Source organism: Sus scrofa, chromosome 1 (genome assembly GCF_054392235.1).
Source record: "Sus scrofa isolate SSC_HxYL_T2T_F1_AM1 chromosome 1, Sscrofa_HxYL_maternal_Yorkshire_Landrace_v2.0, whole genome shotgun sequence".
Classification (NCBI taxonomy): Eukaryota; Metazoa; Chordata; class Mammalia; order Artiodactyla; family Suidae; genus Sus; species Sus scrofa.
This window is the reverse complement of record NC_139383.1, coordinates 148,521,079-148,546,507: the sequence shown is the minus strand read 5'-3', so window position 1 is coordinate 148,546,507 and position 25,429 is coordinate 148,521,079. Positions and strand designations below refer to the sequence as shown.

General features: G+C 39.2%; 1 protein-coding gene across 5 annotated transcripts in view; it reads right to left on the bottom strand.

Moving 5' to 3' along the window:
- Positions 1 to 614: 614 nt before the first annotated feature.
- ASB7 (ankyrin repeat and SOCS box containing 7) overlaps positions 615 to 25,429 on the bottom strand; it is a 48,669-nt gene continuing 23,854 nt past the window's right edge. For 4 of the 5 annotated variants that reach the window (XM_084976061.1, XM_013993233.3, XM_005659791.4 and 1 more), the window contains 2 exons: positions 18,288 to 18,893; positions 615 to 4,036 (listed from right to left, as the gene is read on the bottom strand). In XM_084976061.1, the coding sequence (XP_084832187.1) occupies positions 3,897 to 4,036; positions 18,288 to 18,893 (746 nt within the window). In that variant the 3' untranslated portion in view covers positions 615 to 3,896. Of the gene's footprint in view, positions 4,037 to 13,041; positions 13,788 to 17,511; positions 18,894 to 25,429 lie in introns of those variants that run through there. The other variant, XR_014815279.1, reaches the window with a different exon arrangement.

Genomic DNA, 25,429 nt, shown 5'->3' with positions numbered 1-25,429 from the left:
CGTGGCTCTGTGCAAACGAATCTGACTAGCATCCACGAGAACACAGGTTCGATCCCTGGCCTCGCTCAGTGGGTTAAGGAACCAGTGTTGCTGTGAGCTGTGGTGTAGGTCACAGACGTGGCTCAGATCTAGCATTGCTGTGGCTGTGGCTGGAAGCTACAGCTCTGATTCGACCCCTAGCCTGGGAACCTCCATGTGCCGAGGGTGTGGCCCTAAAAAGAAAAAAAAAAAAAAAAAAGTAATAGAATAGCTACAGAGTTTCCTGGTGGCTTAGCAGGTTAAGGATCTAGTGTCACAGCTAGGGTGTGGGCTGCTGCTGTGGCGTGCGTTTAATCCCTGGCCAAGGGAACCTCTGCATGCTGTGAGTGTGGCCAAAAAATAAAAAAGAGAGAGAGAATGGAATAATCTTTTGTTGGTGGGTGTTTGCAGAATGCATTAAAAGGGGTGGGGGGCTTCCTTATCTGATCTAAAATAGTGCTGTTAACTATCTCACCTTCTTACACAATTCCCAATTATCTAAAATGCTGATGAATGAGATTTCTCTTTTTCTTTACCAAATAGCTAGTAAGTATTAAAGTTAAGAGAGACTAGAAATAAAAGACAATTCCAATATATTTTAAATCAGATTTAAGGTTTTGTGTTTTTTTTTTTTAATTCAAATTGACCCAAAGCAAAACTTACATTACAAAGGAAGAACAAAATACATTACGATATAATGCACTAGGAGTTACAGGAAAGCTAAATTTGTGTGCACAGGGCCTCATCCCAACCACATTCTGGGCTGATGAACAATTCTGCAGGAGAGTTAGAATCTCAGTTTTTGTATGGTCCACTCTGGTGATTAAACTACACATTCTTGTCTCTCAGGGTGTGCATCTGACAAAGCAAGCTAGACTCCCTCACGCTCCAGATGTGTACTCTGGCTACTGCCAGAACACTGAATTCTCCAGCGGAAATGCTGTTCCAAGCATGACTGATAATGAATTAAAAAAAAAAACAAAATAGTCAAATCCTCCAAACTAACAAGCACAGATTATTCTGTAGTAAATAGTTTAGAAATATGGGAATTAAATAATCTAAAAAAACTCTTACTCTGCTGTACATTTATAAACACAAATATTTACACACACGCACATACACACACACACACAATCTTCTGTTTTCAAAAGATGAGGTTTGCAGTTCGTTAATGACCATAATCTTTTATGAGCTGGTTTCTTTGGTGTACTTGCCAAATATATTTTCATAAAGGTTTAGTAGTAGGCTTAAATAAATTTCAAAAGAAACATAGAAGGATCAGTGACAAATTTGATACTATTCTGAACATTTCAGTCAAGGTTCTGGAAAAACCAATCCACTAATTTTTCTGAACATACTTGTTCTCATTTTGTGACCACAGAATGCTTCTCTGTCAAACTCAAATGCAGACCTGCACATTCGCCCTGTGTTCCACCATTTACCAATTTTGAGACATTTTAATTATTGTTAAATATGATATGCGATTGGGATTTTATTAACAGCAAAAATAAAACATCCTTTTTAAACTTCCAGATCAAACCTCAAACAATAAATAATGAAATTATACAATTCTTCATTAAATAGAAATTTTGATTCCAAGAAGAATTCTCATAATTTTTTTTCTGAAGTCACAGCAGCAATACAGAACAAAGAATTTACCTTCTTCTGATCTTTTATTTGGAATTCCCTGACAAACTCAATGGCTTGGTTTGGAAACCTCTGAACGGCTGGGGAAAGAAAATCATTTTAAACTAACTGACTAAATTAATAGATACATGAGGAAATAAGCCCTGTGCAAAGATATCATAACATCACTGCTCAGAATGCAGGACCCCACGTGCCTCCCATCTCCACGCCTTCCTGGGCCTGGAGTTGCAGGGAAAAGTAACATTCAATTCATTTCTTGCTATGGCATGTCCCTGGTGCCGAGAAGGTGTATTAGCTCAGACCTGGGTATTGGTTTACAGAATGAGAACACAGCTCAGTTCCTAGCTTCACAGCAGCCTCTCTCTCAGAAGATAACATTTTGTAGATCTTTTTAATGGGGAAAGAGACGACCACCCATCACATTCAGGTTCCAGTTTGGGGTGGTCACAACAGCAGCCACACTCTCAGCAGCTCTCTGCAATGGTCTGCATATCCCATCCATGACCCCCTCCCCCATGCCATCCTCTTTCTGAAGCTGTCTGTTTTGCAGAAACTGGCACCCAGCTCAGGCCCAGCAAACCAGACACTCTGATGCCGCAGCTACTCTGCACTCCCAGGGAACAAACTTTGTGCTTGAGAAAGTATCGCTGCTGGCTCTGAAAAAGGGTAAGCCAGAGTAGACTCCAAATTCTGCTTAGTTGTACTTTTCACGTGAAATATCAAGTTTATAGTTAGTGACTTAAAACTAGAAATTCACATAAGAGAAGCCCTTCATCTTGTAAACTTCTGATAACAAATTTATTACTAGTGTTAAATATTCTGAAATTTCCCAAAGCACTAAGAATAATACTGGGGTATTTTTCAAGTTTCTTCTGAAACTAATATGATGACAAATCAAGCACAGAACTCATTTCCAAGGACAACACCATAGACCCCCTACTGCCTCTGGAACCACTGTTATCGACACTTTATCATATCTCTGGTTACACTGCAAACACCTGCCAATCAACCCAGAACGTAACTGTTTTGAAGAGCTTCACCATGTTTAATCTTAAAATAGATAGGAAATGCTTAATTAGCATATCAGGAATTAACCAGACTTACAAATGTGCACCCACTAGAAATTTTACCCTTTAGAAATTTTATTTTAACTGGAAAGGAAAAAACACCACGAAACCACCCCCAATTATTTAACCATTAAAGCCAAATGATTTAACAATATTTGGGGCTATTTTTAGGAAATACTCTACCACCAGGATCTGAAATTTTCTGCTATAAAGTAAAGTAAAAGACAAAGCTTAAAATAGAAACTGCAATGGACATACTATGGTTCTGCAATTAAAATTAAAGTGGCGGTTCCTGTTCTCACAGGCATCAAAGCCGGTTGTGGAATGAGGAACAATAAGTGAAATAATGGATAAAATACACCAGAAAGAGTATTGCACTAGAGGCACTGTTTTAAAAACAGAATACACTGGCTTTATAAAGTTATTTTCTTTCCCATTAATTTTTTAAAAGCACAATTCAACTAGAGACAGAAAATGAGACCCAACGTCTCTGGGTAGTGTACTACAGTTGTTAAAAAATAAGTTAAAAACAAGAGCACACCAACAGGAAAGCAGAGGTACTGGATTTATGTCATCCGAAAGCTACATTAATTAGGAAAAGAACAGTTTGAAACAGCCAATTTGTACTCATTAAAAATGAATGAGGTGACAGCATTACTTAAAAAATTTCTTAGGGCATTTTTCAGTAGAACCCAGGACCCCCTGGGTGAAACTGTGCCTCCAAACTTTAACAAGTGCTCTGCTGGTTTAAAATATCGTGCCCACCGATGAAACCATAAATCTGGAAAGGGTAAATTCTCCAACCCAAACCCGTTTGTGTCATTTTGAAAAAAACAATTTTTTTTAAATGCAATATTGTATAGAAAGCTTGGACCTCTTAAACTTGGACCAAGAAACCAAATTAAGACCTTCAAGCATGTGGGGTGAGTGTGTGTGTGTGTGTGTGTGTGTGTGTGTGTGTGTGTGTGTGTGTGTGTGTGTGTGTATAAAAATCCCTCCCCTACAATGAAAACCAACCAAACAAAAAAAAAACCTAAAAGTGTATACCTGCTTTCTGACTTCACAGCAAATCAGAAATTGCATAGGATATACTTTGTGCAAGGCAAAAAGCCTTTTAAAGTATCTGGAATATAACTCCTAATCTTGCTCACAGTTCTGTGTATATCAGATATCATCAAATTTGTGTTTTAAGTAGTCTTTCATGACCTTGGCAATTGGTAGTTCATCAAGTAGCTTGAGGTTTTGAAGGCCTATACACTGTCGAATTTTAATTCTGCACAGGTCCTGCAAGTTTCTGGGCTGTCCTAAAGAGACAGAAAAAAGAGAATGTTACAAAGTTGCAAATCACAATATTTAAGGTAGGTTTTTTTAGTTTCTGAAAAGAATAGTTTATTTCGCTGGGAAGTGTCTCTCTGTGGACTTTCTGTGCAAAGGATCAGAGACTCTCACGAGAAGGGCGTGTCCTGGGTCCCTTCTTCGTTGGCACGTCTCACTGAATCCTCTTCCTATCCCTAGGATGGTTAATGTTTTCACCTCCATTTTATGTAGGGACACTAAGGGTCAGGGATTTTAGTTAACTGCTCAATGTCTGATGACCAATTAAAGCTTTCTATTATAAGACTAAAAGCAGTTCTTCTCATTCTAAGCCTGATGCCCTTACTGTTACAATGACAAGGTCCGCCCTTGTCCTTGCCCTTCATAGGTCTTTAATGTGCTGAGGAGCCTTCGGGAGCAGATCACCCCTCTGGGCCTCGGTTCCTCCATCTGAGACGTGAGGGAACTGAGGAGATGCTTTCTAACAGGGCTCCTCTTATCAACTCCCCATCAAGGGCACAGAACACAATCCTGAGGAGCTTTCCCAAACGACGGCTGCCCGCTTGCTCACCAGGATTCTGAACAGCAGAACCTTGGCCGTGGGAGGAGGAAGTAGACTGGGAGGGCGGAGTGGAGGTGGAAAAAGCACCCCAAGCTATTGTGAATCTATGTCTCCTCGAACCTCATATCCTGACCATCTGCCAATAAAAACCTCTGCCATAACCCAACTCAAAAGAATGTAATTTCTTGTACATATGAATATAGTCTTTTATCAAAACAATACAGATGACCACAAACACAAGTGAAAATTCTTTACAACGGTGCCTCAGAAGGATTTGGATTCATATAAATACTACTTTCATATTAAATGGTAACAACACAAGCTAACATATGTTGAATGTGTACTCTGTACCATACAGCCTTATAAGCTCCTGACATATGCTGACTTGTTTAACCCTTTTACGAGGGAAGTGCTTTGATCATCACCTTCATTTTACAGACTGCTTGCATCTCAAGATGAAGTAACATGTTCTAAGTCACGCAGAATGCCTGCTTGAGTGGTTCTCAAACTTCCTGGTCCCCAAACCTCTTTATATTTTACCTTATCAGAAGTTAAAACAAATTTCAGAAATACTTATAAATTCATTTAAAAATAATAAAGATAAACCTATTTATATTAATGTAAATAATGCTGTTATGAAAGTAACTGTATTTTAAAAAATAAATCAAGGGAAAAATGGCATTCTTTCACATTTCTGCAAAGCTTATAAAAGTCTGACTTTACAGAAGATAGCTGAATTCTCATATCCGCTCCTGCATTCAACCTCTTGTGATGAAACACATCATCTAGTGCCTGCAGAAGTCCATTTACTCTCAGGAAAGAAGGAATGTGGAAAAGACAAGCAATGTCTTAGTGTTATTATGGAAATCACTTTGACCTCAATATCCTGAAAGAGTACGGTTAACTCCAGGGGTCCCCAGGTTATACTACTATGCTTAGGACTTTATCCTTTATTTGTTTACTGTTATCACCATTATTCAAAATTGTCTTTTTTTTTGGCTTTGTAGGGTCACACTTGTGGCATATGGAGGTTCCCAGGCAAGGGGTCAAATCGGAGCTATAGCCATCGGCCTACACCACAGCCACAGAAATGCAGGATCCAAGCTGCGCCTGCGACCTACACGACAGCTCAAGGCAACACCGGATCCTTAACTCACTGATCGAGGCCAGGGATGGAACCCAAAACCTCATGGTTACTAGTCAGATTCGTTCCTGCTGCACCACAAAGGGAACACCAAAATTAGGTCATTCTTTATATATGGAAAGGGAACCTTAAAATCCAGACCTCTGCTCAGTAAGGGCTATATGTGCTTTCCAAGGGGTACTTAATACATGGTCTCTTAAGAGACTCAGCTGAAGCTACTGCTTTCTGGCAAAGGTCAGTAAGCTAGGGACACGTGCATATCCACTATGTTTGCACAGGAGTCCATGCACACCCTGGCTGCAGCACACACCCATGAAGCTCCCGGCAAGGTCACTGTGTAGTTCTTCGAGAAAAGGGCCCTTCATTAGGGGAGATGAGGTCAAGCTCCCCATCAGATACTCCAAGCTCTTCTCTACAGTCCTTGACAAGGCTATGATTTTACACTTATTTGGTGATTATTTATTAATGCTTGTCTTCCTCGCATGTTACAAGAGGGCAAAATGCCTGCCAATGTAAAAGCCCAAGGCCTGACACAATAGCCAACAAGTACTAGTTGAACAAATGAGTGCTTAATAGGCTTGTCCTTAAAGGATAAAACAGTCAACTCACTGCAAAACACACCCATGTCAACAGCAAATCATTTTCTAATCTGTTTTGAATTATTTTTCATCACCATTCCTGGGCTACCTTTAGGAAGAGAATAAATTATCACTGTCATTTTTCAATAAATGCTAACAGTATTTGATCTGCAAATAGAAACCAGAATATGAATTAGATTTGATTCTTCTTTTCTTAAAGAATTTGATTTTCCTAATAGATGGCAGATTCTTTTCAAGTATATTATTAATAAAAAGAACGACCACAATGTATTTGGGCAAAAAACAGATGAGATAAAATTGACATGTATGAGTATACACGTGACTTAAATGGAAACACATCATCCCACAATGTGGAAAAATTAGATTACTGGAATTTGCTGAGCTAAGGTAGAAAAAATGGAGACAAAAGGTTCCAACCCGGGGGGCGGGGTAGTCTTCTGATGGTTGTGTTTTATGGCCGATTACACTCTCCAAAAATGAGCATAGTATTCCCTGTGTGCCCTGTGCTCACTTTTACAGTGTGACTGGACACCCCATCATTAAGAGATGGATCTAGGTACCTCTCCTTGAAACTGGGTGGGCTCATGACCAATGTGGAACTCAGAAATCATAGCTTTCACCTGGCTCTTGGAACATTTGCTCTCAGGATACCGCTGTCACGCCATGAAGAAGTCCCCAAGCAGTCTACAAAAGGTAACTGAGGCCACTGCCTGTCAGTCCAGGCTGAGCTCCCAGCCAATGCCCACACCCATGCCAGCCAGCCAGCCATGAACGTGAGCCACTCTCAAAGTGAGGAGGCCCTAGTCAAGCAGTTCCAGGTGACACTGCTTCGGACAGAGCAATAAAAGAATCAACTATTATTCTTTTAAATCACTACATTTTGCAGCATTAGATACCTGAGTGACATTCTGTGATGTGGAAGTATGTTCTTGCCATTAAAAAAAATTTTTTTAAATAGGTGGTTTTGTCACCAGGACCAGGCAGAGGGAAGGTCTTTGAGGAGACTGTTGGTCAGGCCTTAAAGGAGTTTTCTTAAAATGTTACTAGAAGCTAGAGGAAAGGGAAGACTTTTAATATTGGTAAAGTCTGGCAATCCTATCACCAGGGGTAACAGGAGAACAGGAAATGCCCTAAGGATCTAATAAGAAGGCTCCCAGGCTGAATACTGCAAGTGCCACTGGCTCTCCTCATTAGCTATGATAAAATGCAAGAGGGCCAAGATGAGCTAGCAACTTTAATTCAGGGGATGCAGCCACAGATATACTCCCATCCTCAGAAGTTACCTGTGCGTGAGCCTTTCCCAGGGACAAACACACTTTCTATGCCTCAATATTGGAAAGTTTTACTCCATTTGCTACTCCGTTTTATTCTTAAGCAGTGTGTTGTGGCAGTCTTTATTAAACATTAGTTTTAGGAGAATCTGATCTTGTAAAGATGTCTTGACCATGTGTAATTCCTGTTTGCAGAAAGATCTTGAATGGTAAAAGCCAGCAGAGTGGTTAAAAAGCATCAAGTCGGTGTGTGTCTGACTGCTGCCCCAGCACTTTTGATCCGTATGATCTTCTTGAGCTACTTACTTATTATTAGCCTCCTGCCTCAGTGTCCTCATTTATGAACTGAGTATAACACCACCTATAATAGTTCTTACAAGCATAAAAAGAGTTAGTTTTGGTAAAGTGCTTTCAATAGTACCAGGGAGTATTTTGTAAATAAACGTTAGAATAGTCATTTTAAATACTTTACACTGATTTTACATAGGACAATTAATGTTTGCTTCGCCTCAGAAAAGTAGAGGGCTCCTTCTTGGAAGGTGAAGTCTTCATCTTCCTGGCATTAAGATGGTAAGAAAACCAGTTGACTTCTTAATGGTAAAGGAGTAACTGGTAATCTACTCCTGGGAAATGGTCCTGGGCAAATTGATGGAAATCATGTTCTGGGAGTTGCTGCATGGCCTGAAGTAGGCAGAGATGTAAGAACTTTGAATAAAAAGCTGTGCAGTGATAAAGTGAGGGGTGTTATTAATACAACTGCTCCATAAATAGGCAGGCAACTCCTTACCTAGCAGCACTTAGCAAAAAGCAGGCTATAAGGTAAAAAGTAATAAAGACTACTCAGAATGATGACTGTTATTTCTAAGACTATCTAAAGAGCTATTTTTTTTTCAGGAACATCACTCTAGGGATAGAAGTTATGATTCAATGACTATCACATAGTAAATGACTAACTTCTCTGTTTTTGCATGTTTGGGGAACTTTATATAGTGAGTTGGAAGGTACAGGGTTTGTAGGATTCAGTTAACTTTTTTTTTTTGCTGCACCTGTGACAACGCCGGATCCTTAACGTACTGTGCCGCAGGAGAACTCCTAGTTAACTTCTTTTGAGATGAAAGCATGTAGATTTGAGGTCAACTCTTTGAAATCTCATAATAATTTAAAATAAAGGAGTTCCCGTCGTGGCGCAGTGGTTAACGAATCCAACTAGGAACCATGAGGTTGCGGGTTCGGTCCCTGCCCTTGCTCAGTGGGTTAACGATCCGGCGTTGCCGTGAGCTGTGGTGTAGGTTGCAGACGCGGCTCGGATCCCATGTTGCTGTGGCTCTGGCGTAGACCGGTGGCTACAGCTCCGATTCAACCCCTAGCCTGGGAACCTCCATATGCCGCGGGAGCGGCCCAAGAAATAGCAACAACAACAACAACAACAAAAAGACAAAAGACAAAAAAAAAAAAAAAATTAAAAAATAAATAAATAAAATAAAGCATAACTTCGCGAAAAAAAAAAGTTATGATTCAGATAGAAGGTCAGGCATACCTCATATTGGTGCTTTGCAGACATTGCATATTTTACAAACTGAAGGTCTGTAGCAACCCTGCAGGTAGCAAGTCCATTGGTGCCATTTTCCCAATAGCATTTGCTCACTTCATGTCTCTGCGTCACATTTTGGTAATTCTTGCAATATTTCAAACTTTTTCGTTATTATTATGTTATTATGGTGATTTTTTTTTTGAAGTTACTATCAACTGCTGAAAGCTCAGTTGATGATTACTATTTTCTAGCAATAAAGTATTTTTAAATTAAGGTACACACACTGGTTTTTTTTAAGACATAATGCTACAGCACACTTGATAGACTACAATAGAGTATAAACATAGCTTTTCTATGCACTGGGAAACCAAGCAATTTGCATGACTCCCTTTACAGCAATATTCACTTTAGTGTGGTGGTCTGGAACAGAAACTGCGGTATCTCCCAGGTGTGCCTGTACTTATTTTCTTGTCAACACATCACTCAAAAGTATTTACTGAGCACCTACTACATACCTAAAAATGCTCTGTCCCAAAGATTAAAGGGGCAAAGGTAAGAAGGAGGCTGCAGCAGATGAAAAGGCAGAGAAAGAGAATGAAGGGAATGAAAGCAGAAAATCAACACACATATTCATGCTGTTTACTAGGCGTTTTGGAAGACTACTCCTTTCCTGTTAAATAGCAATCCTGTCAACAGGATTATAGTAGGGGAGACATGGGGGACATCTCACATGAAAAAGTATAATTTAAGGAATTATAAACACTATGGGGGATGGAGAAACACTACAAGCTATTATTCAGGCTAATGAACTACAATGGGATTACATAACACTTCAAAGGGTTCTTAGTCTTTCCATTTGGTAAAGAAGCCCATCATTAGTAATAATTGGGCTGGTATAAAATAGGAAATCAATTTGCTTTTGAAGGGCTTGGTCTAGTATAAATTACAAAACCAGTGCAGCAGCCCCATTTAGAAAATTAGTTATCCCAAACAACCTCCTTTTGACAGCACTGTCGCTGCATTTCTGATAGGCTAAACTTCTTCATATTGTACCTCTTTATCTTCAGTCAACATCTGGAATGGTCTCCCAATACCTCTTTGTTGTATCTCAGCTACCCAGTTTAAAATTCTACCATAAACACATTTTATTCCTTTTTTGCCCTTGCCTCTGAATTCCCTCCACAGGGACTTCGTATGAAATGCATTAAATTTTACAGAACGAAGGTAGTTGCTCACTCACCCTAAAATAAATATCACGGTATTGCAAAATAAAAGGCTACTTACTCTTAAGACTCAGGCTCCACAGGTATACAAGGTAGGCCTTGTCGACATTTGCCCAGTTGTTACATTTTCTTCACAGGCAAAATGTACAGCTTTGTATAACTTTGACCTGTATTTCCCATTTGCACTAAGCCAAACAAAATACATACTACTTCCTAACAAAGGAGAGCAATCCCTAGAAGCCTACATAAAACACAGAAAGTAATACAAATATTATGGGGAAACTAGAGAATAAAGTAATAAACTGTTCATATCAAAGAACCTTAAAATGTGGTGTAATTTGACTTAAAACTGTGCAACACTTATTTACTTTTAGTACTTGGGATTTTAATACTTGGGACTAAAAAAAAAAAAACCTAGTAAGATTATAATTTATAATGTAGATGTCTAGCAAAACCCCTAATTAGAAGAAAAATCAATAATCAAAAAAATAACCTTAGTTAAAATGTGTTACGCAAACTAATTTTTTAAAGTTACACTAACGCAATTTTGGTAAGTCACACTAAAAGGCGGGGGGGGGGGGATCAAAGAAATTGATTTAAGGAGCCTTTGAAAAGAACACAGGAGTAAGGGACCTGATGTAGAGAGGTTGTTTTCTGTGACCATCTGCTTACATAACTGCCACTGCACTGGATTTAGCTGAGAAAGCCACTTTCTCAAAACTTCACTTTCTCAAAATCTTTGAGTCATGATTTATATTCTTACTTAAAGTGTGAAACTTTGTAGCTAAAATATACTATGTGACTCTATTACTCTAATTTAAATGAAAACATATTTCACTTACTGCAGTGTTTATAAAATAGCATTTTTTTTTTTGCCTTTTCTAGGGCCGCTCCCACGGCATATGGATGTTCCCAGGCTAGGGGTCAAATCAGAGCTGTAGCCGCCGGCCCACGCCAGAGCCACAGCCACGCGTAGTGCAACCTACACCACAGCTCATGGCAACACCGGATGCTTAACCCACTGAGCAAGGCCAGGGACTGAACCCGCAACCTCCTGGTCCCTAGTCAGATTCGTTAACCACTGAGCCATGACAGGAACTCCCTAAAATAGCATTTTTAAATGCCTGTAACTAATGTTCTACAAAACAACAATCTTAAGTACTTGACAGATTATGTCTCCACAAAGCAGTTTACATAACTCATTCCTATGTGCCTAATCTCTCCCCTCCTTTTTGGGGGGGGGGGGGCGCACACCTGCAGCATATGGAAGTTCCCAGGCTAAGGGTCAAATGAGAGCTAGAGCTGCTGGCTTATGCCATAGCCATGGCAAAGCCAGATCCAGGTGGCATCTACAACCTACACCACAGTTCATGGCAACGCCAGATCCTTAACCCACTGAGCAAGGCCAGGGATTGAACCCGCATCCTCATGGATACTAGTCAGGTTCTTAACCCACTGAGCCACAATGGGAACTCCCCTAATTTTTTTCTCTTTGAAATATGAGCCCTTTATTTTTAAAGTCCTTTTACTAATTAATCATTTAATTGTTTAAAAGTTTTTAAATAAAATATTTAAAAATTATATTGAAACTTAAATTATTAAAGTTATTTAAAATTTAAACAACTCCTTTTATTAATTCCTTAAAACATACAAATTGAAATACAACCCAGTATACAACTGCCTTTTATATATATCACTGAAGCAACTGAGTGGTTACTTCAAGTCTTTGAAAAGCATCTACTAGAAACACATTTCACTGCGTTAACTCAGACTCCTTGGATATTAAACACAAACCCAATTGGCATAGTCTCTGCCTTAAGAATAATTTATACAAGAACTTGCCATGCTATGTGAAAATAAAAATAAAAAATAAGGTGGTTAGTGAACAAAGTGCTTAATTTACTTGAGAACTCCTGGGCACCTGTGATGTGCTACTGTGCAGGGTGAACCTCGGAAACTGGGATCCACGCCGTTTACCTCCAGAATATGTGACAGAATGACAATTTTATAGACACACTTCAGGAATCACTGATCTCTACAAATCCCAAGTAGTAAATATGCTGGCACAGGCCAAACAGTAATTTAAAACATTCCATTTTATCCATAGACTGAAACTGCAAAGATATGTTAGAGACATATCAATTCTAAAACACGAGACTAACGGTGTCCTCAAAATTCTGGATGTAGAAATTGTACATATATCACCATGTCTCAACTTTTTAGTTTTAGGACCTCTCTACACTCTTAAAATTGGATGGCCTCAAAGAATTTCTGTGTATGTGTTTTATATCTATCTATGTTTACAATATCTAGAAGTTAAAACTAGCGATTTTAAATTTATGCATTGATTCACTGAAAAATAATAAGTTCATCGCCAGTTGAAATAAATTTTTATGGGAATAAAAAGCTGCTTTCCAAAACAAGAAAGATTCCATGAGAAGAGTGTCATTGGTTTATATCTTTGAAATATCTCTTCAGAAAAGACACCTGGATTCAGAGAGCTGTTTCTGCAAACCACCTGTTGTAATAATATGCTGTCCTGACTGAGATCGCTGAAGGAAATCCAGACTTACATATGTAATTGGGAAAGGAGAGGATATTTTAATGGCCTTTTTAGATAATTGTGGATCTTTTCTAATACTTCACCAAAACTCAACAAGTGGTATTTTTTTTTTTTTAAGGTTAGATGCAGTATTGAATCTAAAACCAAATCAATGAACTTTTTGTATTCTTCTCACATTAAAATCCACTGGTCTGTAGTTATTGTTGTAGTGCAAAGGGTCGGTGGCATTTCTTCAGTGCTGGGGCTCAGGTTTGATCCCTGGCCCAGCACAGTGGGTTAAGGATCCGGCATTGCTACAGCTGCAGTGTAGGTTGCAACTGCAGCTCGGATATAATCCCTGGCCTGGGAACTCCATATGCCATGAGGTGGCCAAAAAAATTAAAAAAAAAAAAATACATAAAATCAATTGGTCTCTCTCTGCCCTTAGATCTCTTACCAATGTATGACTTTGTGACATTATGCATTAGTCATTTGGAAAACACCAGTTACCTAGGTTATGCAGATCTTCCAAACGCTGACCCAATTCACTATATGATATCAAAAAATCACTTTTTTAAATATCTCTATTGATCTGAGGAAAGTCTTCACATATTGGGAAACTATCACTGTCCCAGTGGCAAATATAAGCTTTTCAAAATTTTAATTTTCACTTGAAAGCTCAAATTTTATGACTTACCATAAAATTGTTTTCCTTAGGGTGACAAGTGAACTTTATTCATTTTTAAGAAAATGTCTGTCTGGAGTTCCCGTCGTGGCGCAGTGGTTAACGAATCCAACTAGGAACCATGAGGTTGCGGGTTCGGTCCCTGCCCTTGCTCAGTGGGTTAACGATCCGGCGTTGCCATGAGCTGTGGTGTAGGTTGCAGACTCAGCTCGGATCCCACGTTGCTGTGGCTCTGGCGTAGGCCAGTGGCTACAGCTCCGATTCAACACCTAGCCTGGGAACCTCCATAAGCCGTGGGAGCGGCCCAAAGAAATAGCAAAAAGACAAACAAAAAAAAAAAAAAAAAAAAAAAGAAAATGTCTGCCAAATACCAAAGACTAAATAGCTATAGTTTGTTAGTCCATCTTTCAGGTAAAAATGGTGTTCTGTCAAAAAAAAGCTGCTGATTCAGCTTACACAAATCACCAAAGTACTTTTCCTCAATTCAAATTGCAGCACTTTGGTACATAGGAAGAATACTTTCAATTTCCATTCCACAGAATATTAAAAAGGTACATACTCAAACAGATAAGATGAAAAAAATTAAACAGGAGGACTTCCTATCGTGGCACAGCAGAAACGAATCCAACTAGGAACCATGAGGTGGCAGGTTCGATCCCTGGCCTCGCTCAGTGGGTTAAGGATCCAGTGTTGCCGTGAGCTGTGGTGTAGGTTGCAGGCACGGCTCAGATCTGGCATTGCTGTGGCTGTGGCTGTGGCTGTGGCTGGTGGCTATAGCTCCAATTCGACCCCTAGCCTGGGAACCTCCACATGCCACAGTGTAGCCCTAAAAAAGACAAAAAAAAAAAAAAAAAAAATTAAATCAAAGCTATCCCTAAGCGGAACTGGAACATGCTTTACTGAGACTGCCCTGTGGTAAAGGGTACAACTATTAGTACACAGTGGGCCACTGCCTTGAATCCTGCTGAAGTGTCTGACCCATCACCACTCTGACACCATTGGTGCAAAAAGTCGGTGCGGTGAAAAAGGCAAATAACATCTTCACATCACGATGAAATTAGGTTTGACCTCATGGGTACATAAAACTGTCTTGAGGACCCTCAAGAGTCCACACGGTTCTCCATGAATCCAAAGATAAAAGAAAATCACAAGCAGTAGGATATTCCCCCTTTAAGAGTGGGTACTGGCAAACATTTTTTAAATGACTACAGTCTAATTCCCCCATTTTTCAGAGGAGGAAACAGATACCAGAGGCAGGTGGAGGCTAAGCGCCTTGCACGAATATTAGGCAAGTCAGATACGAGGTCAAGAGCCCACTAGCTGCCCTCTCCACCACTAGATTAGCTGATTTAACAGCACCCACAACACAGGCACAGCTGGGAAGTCTTCAGACAATGTAAAGGAGATGGTGCCTCTGAATCCAAGTGGGTAGAATGCTACTCAGCCCAAGGGACCATGGATAGGATGTTTTTCACATTGTAAGTAAAAAAATGACAAAAATCATGAATACACTTCTGGTTTCAGCTCCAACATATAAAGGACCTGAAGTCATCACTCCACGCCCTACGAGAAGAATAAGCTTAACAAACTCAAAATCAATGACTTAGGCCCATCAATAAACTAACACTGCAGGCAAAACCTCCACCACAAAATCTGGAGTGAAAAACAAACTGAGAATCACAGCTGAAATCTGTGCACCTGGAGCAGAAGCTACTGGAGCCATAAACTGGTAGGAATGGTAATTTTGCTAACTGCCAAGAGCTGAGTGTGGACTAGCCTGGGAGTGAGAGCCATGGTTTTATGAAGCCACCATAAGTTCTCAGTTTGACTTTCTGGAACCCCACCAGGTTCTCACAGTGAAAAGCCAATAAAGACCCTTTTATGGCTCACCCTCATGGGGGAGGGTGAGAATATCCACCTGACAGACACCCAGAGACTACCCAGAGACTTCCTAACAAAGGCCTGTTCTCAAGGCGAAGAGACTTTACTGAAGTCTTAACCCACCCAGAGAATAAACATTTCTCTGACTCCAGCCACCACAGCCCTGCTATCTCACCAAAGTGTGAGTGTTCAAGGTGGAAGGTAGGGCAGGGAAGAGGGCAAAAGTGCTTCCTCTTGGAATTTCTCTTTCTTAAAAGATTTTCATATTCTGAATAACTCTTTAAGGAAATCTACATAGTGGGGCAGGGAAATGATAAGGGACAAAGAGCAGTAGATTACCATCTGATCACTCTGGGGGACATCCATTATCCTTTAGCCCTTTCCTCCGGGTAAGCTTTATTTATGAAATAGTTGCACTTCTTTGAACAACATTTTCTTGTGCTCACCCTCTTCTTGTGCATAAATGTTCTCTTTTGAATCAGGAAGCTTTCCTACAATTTCCTGCTCTTTATTTTCAGCTAGAGGATTTTAGCCCATTCTTATATGCCAGAGCTTCCATGATCCTCTTAGTTCCATCATTGCGTTCATGCAAACGCTACCGACAAATTATTCTACTTAACTAACTGCATGCCTTTGCAGGACCCTCAGAGTGTATCTCCAATAGACCACCATCAAAGGACCTCCATCATTCTCCATCAATGGACATACATCAATGGACTTCCATCAAAGGATATCCATCATCCTCTATCAAGGGACCTCTATCGTCCTCCATCAAGGGACCTCCATCATCCTTCATCAAGGGAGCTCCATCAAGAGACCTCCATTAGAATGCCCACTGCTATCTGCTCTCACCACCACTTCTGTCGTCAGTCATGTCTTCACTGTTCTCTCTGTTGATGTCCCTTTAGTTTATACTCTTTTTTTCAAGTAAAAGAACTAAAAAAACAAAAACTGGCTTCTCTAAGCAGAAACACCTTTCATTCTCCAAGGTGATCCTCATTCTCCAGGTATGACCATGGCTCCTACTGGCTGCATTTATTGTTCCAGGGCACAAATGAGCTGCTCCTTCAGCTGACTGGCTTTCTGGAGGAGACCACATTGAGCTCTGGCTATTTTAGAAGAGGTTTCTAGAAGTCTCTCTGTAGAGTAAGAACAGCTCTTTGAGGCTTCTCCCTCTGCTTGAGATCAACAAAGCATCCACAGATACCACTTTAAAGCTAAGCCACTTGACCTGCTGTGTTTTTACGGAAAGTTTTTACGGCAGTTTTTCTAAAAAGCCACAGTAGCTTTTAGATTCTAGGATGATGACTATCTTGAGCTCTTCCAATTTAAATAATTTGCTAGGCCCGGGGTAAAGATGACCAAGTGGCATTTCTGCTGTCCTCACAGCTCAGAGGTCTGAGTTCTCAGGTGCAAATCCACACACTCTGTGCCTGGAGAGCTGCGGGGTTTGCTGGGCAGCATCAGAGACCAGGAGGCGCTCCGAGATTTGACTTGATGCACCCTGCACCACCCAACCTTCTTTCACTCTGGTTTTTAAGAGACAGCCAGGACAGAGCTCCAAAGAGCATCTGCTACAGTCAGTCCTCCTAGCACAGAATTATTCACTAAGAAAAGAAAATCTAAGAAATAATACACAGGTGAATCAGAAGCACTTAATCTGCTTTTGATAGAAAACAGCACTGATGGCAGAGTCAAGAAGTAACAAATTAGACTGCAGCATCTGAAGACAAAGGATAACCTCCAAGGACAGCCTTCCAAGGACAGATGGTGCCTCATTTCTGAAAAGCACCCCAACCAAGTCTGCTCAGCCACTATCCTTTATGGAAGCAATCAGCCAACCCACACTTACTGAGGACCTACTAGGTGCATGGCTCTGCTCTATATGTAGTGAAGAACTCAAACACAAAGAGGCAGTCACATCCATTTTTCTATCTGCCCTAATTTTAAAGGTACATGTGGAGTTCCTTGGTGGCACAGTGCGTTAAGAATAAGGCATTGTTAACTGCTGTGGCTCTAGTTGCTGCTGTGGTGCAGGTTCAATCCCTGGCCTGGTAACTTCCACATGCCCTGGGCACAATGGGAAGGGGAGAGAAGGGAAATAATACAACACACGCGTCGCTACACATGGTGGGTTGGACACTTCCTGGCTTAAAAAAAAGTGCCTGTTTGCACAAAAACAGGTCAGTTACAATGTCCTGTGTGGGCCAGGGACAGTGGCACTATATTTTCCACTGATAGTTAATTTTTTCCTTACAACAATTGCTACAACCCTTACAACCCTTAACCTGCATTACTCAGATATGTAAGTAAATAACACTGCTGTTCCATTTCATGTGTCCCACACTGTAATGAAGTAGAAAAGCAACAATAAAATATGAGCAAGAGCTTAGCCATAGAGCGCAAATTCTAGCTCACTTTCATAGCTATGGATGCCAATATCCAAAATCCTCCTTCTAATTCCTCAATCTTAATTCCACAAAAGCCTGGAAATACTATGCTTATGAATAGCAGGAAGTGCCTTGTTCTAACATCGATCTTTGTTAATTTAAAAAATTCTCCTGTTTCTTTTTCTCCATTTCTTCTCTCACCCCACCCTATCTACTCTCATTACTTCTAGTAACACAACTGTTTTTTTATGAAATCTTGTGATGTGGAGCCTTCTTTTCATTTTACTTACCAGGTAGGGCTAACAGGAATCATTCATGTCTGGCCATTTTAAGTTGTAAAACACCTTAAGCTCCTCAGAAGATGCAATTGAAAAAAAAAAAAAAGTAGTAATAGTAATAATTAAATTACATACTTGTGACTTCCTGTAAGAAATCCAAACACGGTCGACTACTTCCAGAAATGCTTATTGAAACAGCCAGTGGGGTCTGTCCTTCATAGTTCCTTGTGTTCGTGTCCGCTCCATAATTATATAACATCCGCGCACAAAGCACGTCATCCCTAAGGGCAGACAGATGTAATGGCGTCTGTCCATCTTCTAAGCGACCCAAGTTTGTGTCTGCTCCTCTTTGAAGGAACATTCGGCAATAAGAGTGATTGCTTTTGATCACAGCGTATCGCAACAGGAAACCGTTCTGAATGTCGATATTGGCATTGTGGTCCAGGAGGATCTTCACACAGCTCGACCTCTCCCGGATAATGGCAAGCTGAAGCGGTGTTGTGCCTTTATCACTGAGTGGGTCGACCTCAGCCTTGAACTCCAGGAGGAGTCGGACGAATGAGTCCCTACCATAGTGGGCTGCCACATGCAGGGGGGTCCAGCCATCATTGCTTTTGGCATTAATGATGTCGCTCCTGTATTCGGATTCCAACATGAGGCGTGCAATCCGGGCCCGGCCATGCATGGCTGCGTAGTGAAGAGCAGTGAAGCCTCCGATTAAGTCCTTCACTGTGGGATCAGCTAGAGTGAGAACCAAATGGAAAAACATTAGCAGACTCTGTGACAAAGCAATGAACTCTGCCATGGGATGGCACATCTTAGCCGACTCTTGTTCGAAATGTGAAATGATGAAACAGTATAATGAATACCACGTACTTCTCAGCTTAACCCAAGCAGAGTTTTAATGGAAAATAAATTTTACTAGAGAGTTATCAAAGCTGGGTTAACAGGATGAACATGACTTACAAAGTGTTTAGAAGATGTACACAAAAAACAGAGTCCAGATCACCACATCCCTTCTCTTTGCTAATTGAACCAACTGCCCTTGGCTTCCCAACTCCCTCATCTCTGTACTGTTTCATGCTTCTCTTCTGTTTTGAACTTTTTATTTTATTTTCTCTTGTGCTTCTTCTTGGTCTTAAAGAGAAGCATGTGTAGCAACATCTGCTGCTCTAAATTACGGATGTACTGCGGTCTGGCAGACTGTGTTGTTTTAGGCTGTATTAGTTTAAAAAAAAAAAGTTTTTCTGTGGTCTGTAAAAATTCCAAAGCTTGTAAGATATATGCTAAGTGATCTTGATAAATTATGTTTTCATAAGATAAAAGTCTATTCTGAATTCTTCATTTTACAAGAATCTTGGTAAGAGTTAAGCAGCACACATTGTGTGAAAAGTTGGGAGAAACCTCAGCACTGTGTAAATATTATTTTCTAAAACACTTTCAAAACTCTCTCCTAAATTGACAGATCTCTTGAAGAAAGAAAAGAAATAAAAGAGAGAAAGAAACAAAAATGATTTATCAGCTATGTTACTCCTCAAGTCACAGAAATTTTGTCACCTGCCCCCAATCTTTCCTGAAGCCAGGGGTCAGTTCTGCACACAACTCATCCTACTGGCCTTCCTGAGCAGGGGCAGAAAAGGGGGAAGAACCCTCAGAGGATGCAGGTCACTTCCTGGAGGCCAGCAATTCCATGTGAAGATAACTGGGCAGACCTAACTACCTAGGATTAAAATGCTTTCTCCTGGAGTTCCCATCATGGTGCAGCAGAAATGAATCCTACTAGGAACCATGAGGTTGCAGGTTAGATCCCTGGCCTTGCTCATCGGGTTAAGGATCCGGCGTTGCCATGAGCTGTGATGTAGGTCACAGACACGGCTTGGCTCTGGTGTTGCTGTGGCTGTGGTGTAGGCCAGCAGCTACAGCTCCTATTAGACCCCTAGCCTGGGAACCTCCATATGCCACAGGTGCACCCCTAAAAAGACAAAAATAAAATACAATAAAATGCTTTCTTCTCATAAGAGTCATCCTTAATTTTTCATTTGTTCATAAAAAAAAAATTCATGCATGTTCTACAAACAAACAAATGAGACGCCTCCAAAATTATATGATCAAACACTCATGGACTATTTAGTACAGTGTTGCTTAGTTCTAAAACATTTTATGAAATCAAATTTTATGAAGTCTGCTCTCTTAGCAAAACCTATGAGGCATAAAACTATATGTAAAATAGTAATAAAACTGTGGAGAATACAAATTTCAATTAAGATGTAGTTGAAACAAACCTGTAAAAAGTTAACACTTTTTTAGGTAAGCTGTATCAGTTGAATTTCTAAAATCATTTAATATAAACTTACATTACACAGTAGCAATATTAATTTTATCTGCTTAAAGAAAATCAGGGTATCACATCTGCACTGGTCTTCAACTAAAAGAAAAATATACAGCACATATTCACTATGTGACAAAAAAAAAAAAAAATAGGCAAGAACATTTAAACAAAGCACACTGCTGCCACCTACTGGCAAGGCATAAACATGAGCTACTAATATTCCCATTTTGACAGACGCTGCTCAGATACCACATTTACCTAAAAGTAGACTAATTAAACACAGGCATGGCATCTAAAAGACATCTATTCAAACGAAACTGCAAATCTTGCCAAGACAGCATTTCTAATCTATATATGACCAATCAACTGCTTTCCAGACATTCTCTCTTAATCTGCTAGTGAAATTTAAGAATACCTTCTTCTCCTACCTTTCATCCACTGGGGGTGCCTTTAAAGGTGTCAGTAAGCAGTCTGTGTGCATCCTACACTCATTCTATTTGATAGTAAAATTAAAATTATGTTACATGAAATTGCACTTGCATCTTTGGTTTTCCACTTTAGGCCCTTTTTAGATTCTACTTACATCTGGATGCTCTACTGAGCTAGGAAAAACAAAGATTTAACAAATAAAGCATGGTCTAAGTTTAAAATGCATTAACCGAGTACACACGGGAAACACAGTACAGAAGGAAGACTGTCGGTTAACAACACATAAAATCTGTATAGTTACTTTCCTTGAGGAATTAACAAAGGGGAAACACAAGTAAAGATGAAAAAATTATTAATTTAAAAATTATTATTAGCCAATGCAATAAGAAAAAGATCTTACTTATAATAGTAGCAAAACACCTAGATATAAATTCTGTCAGGATCACACAAGGCACATGAGTCCTTGTTTGACTGAACTGTCGTCACTTCACCTGTTGTCTGCTCAAATTCCTTCATCAGGAACCCCCTCCTGAACTCTAACATGGTAGCCCCGTCAACCTCATTAACTTCATCCACTTTGGCGAGCTTTCTCCCCCTAGGTGCAACCTATTTAATACAAATTGTAGCAGTTTCAAAAAACTCATTTAAATCTATTGAAAAGTTTGAAAGTATATAAATAAAAGCAAAGAAACATTCTATAACAATGTGGTTTCTTTCTTTCCGATGGCTTTTTTGAGGTACAATAAAACTGACCCATTTTAAGGGTACAGGTTGATGATCTTGGATAAATTGTATAGAGCCATGTAACTACTGCCATGGTCAAAATATTTCCATCCATCTCAAAAAGTTCCTTCCCGCCTCTTTCTAGTCAATTTTCTGCCCAGACTCTGGGCCTCAGGCAACCACTAATGTTTGGTCTTTCTAGAATTTCATATAAGTGGAATCATACAGCGTATGTAGGATTTTGCGTTTGACTTATTTCACCCATCATGATGTTTTTGAAATTGATCCACATTACTGTTCATCAGAAAGTTCATCCTTTTACACTGCTGAACAGTATTCCATAGTATGAGTTTACAACTATTTATTTATATAGTCCCTAGCATATGGACAAAGGGTTATCCCCAGTTTGAGGCTATAATGAATAAGGCTACTGTGAATATTCATATACAAGTCTGTTGGTGGATACATTTTCATTTCACTTGGGAAAATATCTAGGAGAGAACTGCTGGGTCGATGTGCATTTAACTTCCTAAAAAAGTGCCAAACTGTTTTTAGTAAGTGACTATAAAAGATTACATTCCCACCAGCAGTATATGAAAATTCCAAATGTTCCACATCTTCACTAATATTTGTTATCAGTAATTTGAATTTTAACCAATTCTGAGTACAAAGTGGTAACTGACTGGGATTTTAACTTACATTTCCCTGATGACTAGTGATACCAGGCTTATTCATACGTTTTCTTTTGTGAAGTGTCTGTTGAAACCATTTACCCATTCTCATTGTATTGTTTTCTCATTATTGAGTTTAAAACTTAATTGTGTACATACTGGACACAAGCCCTTTTGTCAGATACATTTTGTAAATATTTTCTCCTAATTTATTGCTTGCCTTTTCATTTTCTCTACTGTGTCTTCTGAAGAGTAAAAGTTTTATATTTTGATCAAGTTTTCAATTTTTCCTTCTATGGTTTGTGCTTTTTGTGTCCTGCTTAAGGAACCTTTGCCCAATGCAACATCACATAGATTTTGTTTTCTTCTAGAAGTTTTATACTTTTAACTCTTTGACTTAGGGCAATGATCCATTGCTAGCTGATTCTATGTACAGCATGAGATCAAGTCAAGGTTCATTATTTTCCATATAAATATCCAGTTGTTCCTGCACAATCTGTTTAAAAGACTCTTTTCCTCAATGATTTATCCTGCTGCCTTTGCCAAAAATCAATTTACAAGTGTGGGTCTATTTCTGAACTCTATTCTGTTCCACTGATCTAAAGGTATATACATACACCAATACCAGATTGTCTTGATTACTGCAGCATTATTGTAGGTTTTTATAAGAGGTGGTATACAACTTCAAACCTCCTTTAAAATTGTTTTGGCCAACAAATTTTAGAACTAACAAACCAATTTCTTCAAACAAGCCTGCTAGAAGCTTGACTGGAACTCTACCAACGCTAAACATGTAAATCTCTAAAATTATCTAAATAATGTTTATTCTTCCAAACCATGAACACAGAATACCTATTTATTTAGGTGTTCTTTAATTTCCCTCAGCAATGTTTTGTACTTTTGAGTGTTCAAGTATTGCACACCAGTAGTTACTTTTATTACTATATTTTGAGTTTTGATGCTATCATAATGAATTGTTTTCACATTTTCCAAATGTAAACTGCTGGTATAGAGAAATAAAATTGAATTTCACCTATTTTCCTGTGTATTCATAACCTAAACTCACTTTTTAGTTCTAGCACCTTTTTTTGCTTACGATTTTCTAAAACCACAATTATGTTCTCTGCAAATAAAGACAGCTTTACTTCTACCTTTCCAATTTTAGTACTCTTACTTGAACAACAGAACGCTGAATAAATGTAGTAAATGCATACACCCTTGTCTAGTTCCTGATCTTAGAGGGAAAGCGTTTAGCAGTTCACCATTTACTATGATGTAAGTTATAGTTTTTTACAGGGTATGTAAGTTCTCTTCTGCTTCTGGTCTGCTGAAAGTCTTTATAATGAATGTGTATATTATATTGCCACATGCACTTTCTGCATCAACTGAGTAATCATTTGGTATTTACTTTTATTCTATTAATAAGGTAAATTACTCATCAGGTTGATTTTTCAGATGTTAAACCTTGTATTCCTGGGATAAACACTTGGCCTTGAAGTAATATCCTTTTTTATATAACAATGGAAGGCATTTTACAGTATCTTAAGGATTTTTCTATCTACTGCCATGAGAGATACTGGTCTGTGGTTTTCATTTCTTGCAGTGTCTGCATTTAATTTGAAACTTTATATAACAAGTTTCAAAGTATTTCCTCAAAGAGCAAGAGCAGTGTTGTTATTGTTTATTCCTTTAATATTTGAAATAATTCAACAGAGATGGCAGCTGGGCCTGAAGGGTATTTTTAGTGGAAACTTTTAATTATACAAAGAAGTATTTCTTATATTTAAGGCTATTAAATTGTTCTTTTTTCCTTGGATCAGTTTTAGCAGTCTGTGCTTTCAAGGAATCTGTCCATTTCTTCTAAATGACAGAAAGGTGTTCATTACATTCCTTACTATCCTTTTAACATCTATAGGATCATTTTTTTCCATACCTGATATTGGTTATGCGTCTTTTCTCTTGTTTTCATCATCAGTCTAGCTAGAGATTTACCAATTGTTGATCTTTTCAAAGAACCAGCTTTTTCTTGTTTCATCAATTTTCTCCATTCTCAATTCTGCTGATTTCTTCTATTATTTCATTCCTATTTTTACTTTTGCTTTAATTTTAGCAGTATATAGAAACTGCTCCCATATAGCCTCCTTTCCTCTCCCTTCCTTTGTGCTATTACTGCCATATATATTACATCTTTATATAAGTCCAACAACAGTTTTACAATTATTATTTTATGTTGTTGTCTATTAGGAGATGAAAAGGAGGAAAACATATTTATATTGTCTATGACAGGATTCTCAGGTGGCCCCTCCCATAATCCCTGCCTCTTCATGTTCATGCCATGAGTATGAGCAGGATCCATGACTTCCTTCTAACCGAGAGAATCTGGCCAAGGTGATGGGATAACACTGCTGAGGTTACAGTATGACACATGAGACTCTATCATGCTAGCAGACACATGACAGCAGCTCTCCTTGCTGCCTTGAGGAGCTAAGGAGCCTTGGTGGGAAAGGCTCCTGCAGGGACAAGAATCTGCAGGTTATCTCTAGGAATACAGCCAACCTCCAGCCAATAGCCAACAAGAAGCTGAGGCCCTCAGTCCTGTACACTCATGGGAATTAATCTGCTAACCACCTGAGTGAGCCCAGAAGCAGATTCTTCTCCAGTCAAACCCACAGATGAAAACAGTCTGGCCAACACCTTACAATTGTGAGGTAATAAATATGTGTTGTATTAAATTGTTTGTGTAATCTGTATTGTTGAACAGCAAAAGAAAATGAATACACTGTTTTTTTACACACATAAGTACCTTTACCAGGGCTCTCTATTTGTTCTGTGAATTTGGATTACACATGGTCCTTTTCTTTCAGCCCAAAAGACTTCTTTTAGTACGTCTTACTGTAAGGTAGGTCTGAGAGCAATAAATTCCATGCATTCATCTGGAGATATATTTATATTGCCTTCATTTTTGATGGACAGTTTTGTTGGATATAAAAATTCTTGGTTGATGTTTGTTTTCAGCAATTAGAAGATGTCATCTCACTGCTTTCTGGCCACTATTTATTCTTAATGAGAAATCAGCTGTTAATCTTATCATGAAGGATCCACTATATATGAGTCACCTCTCTAGG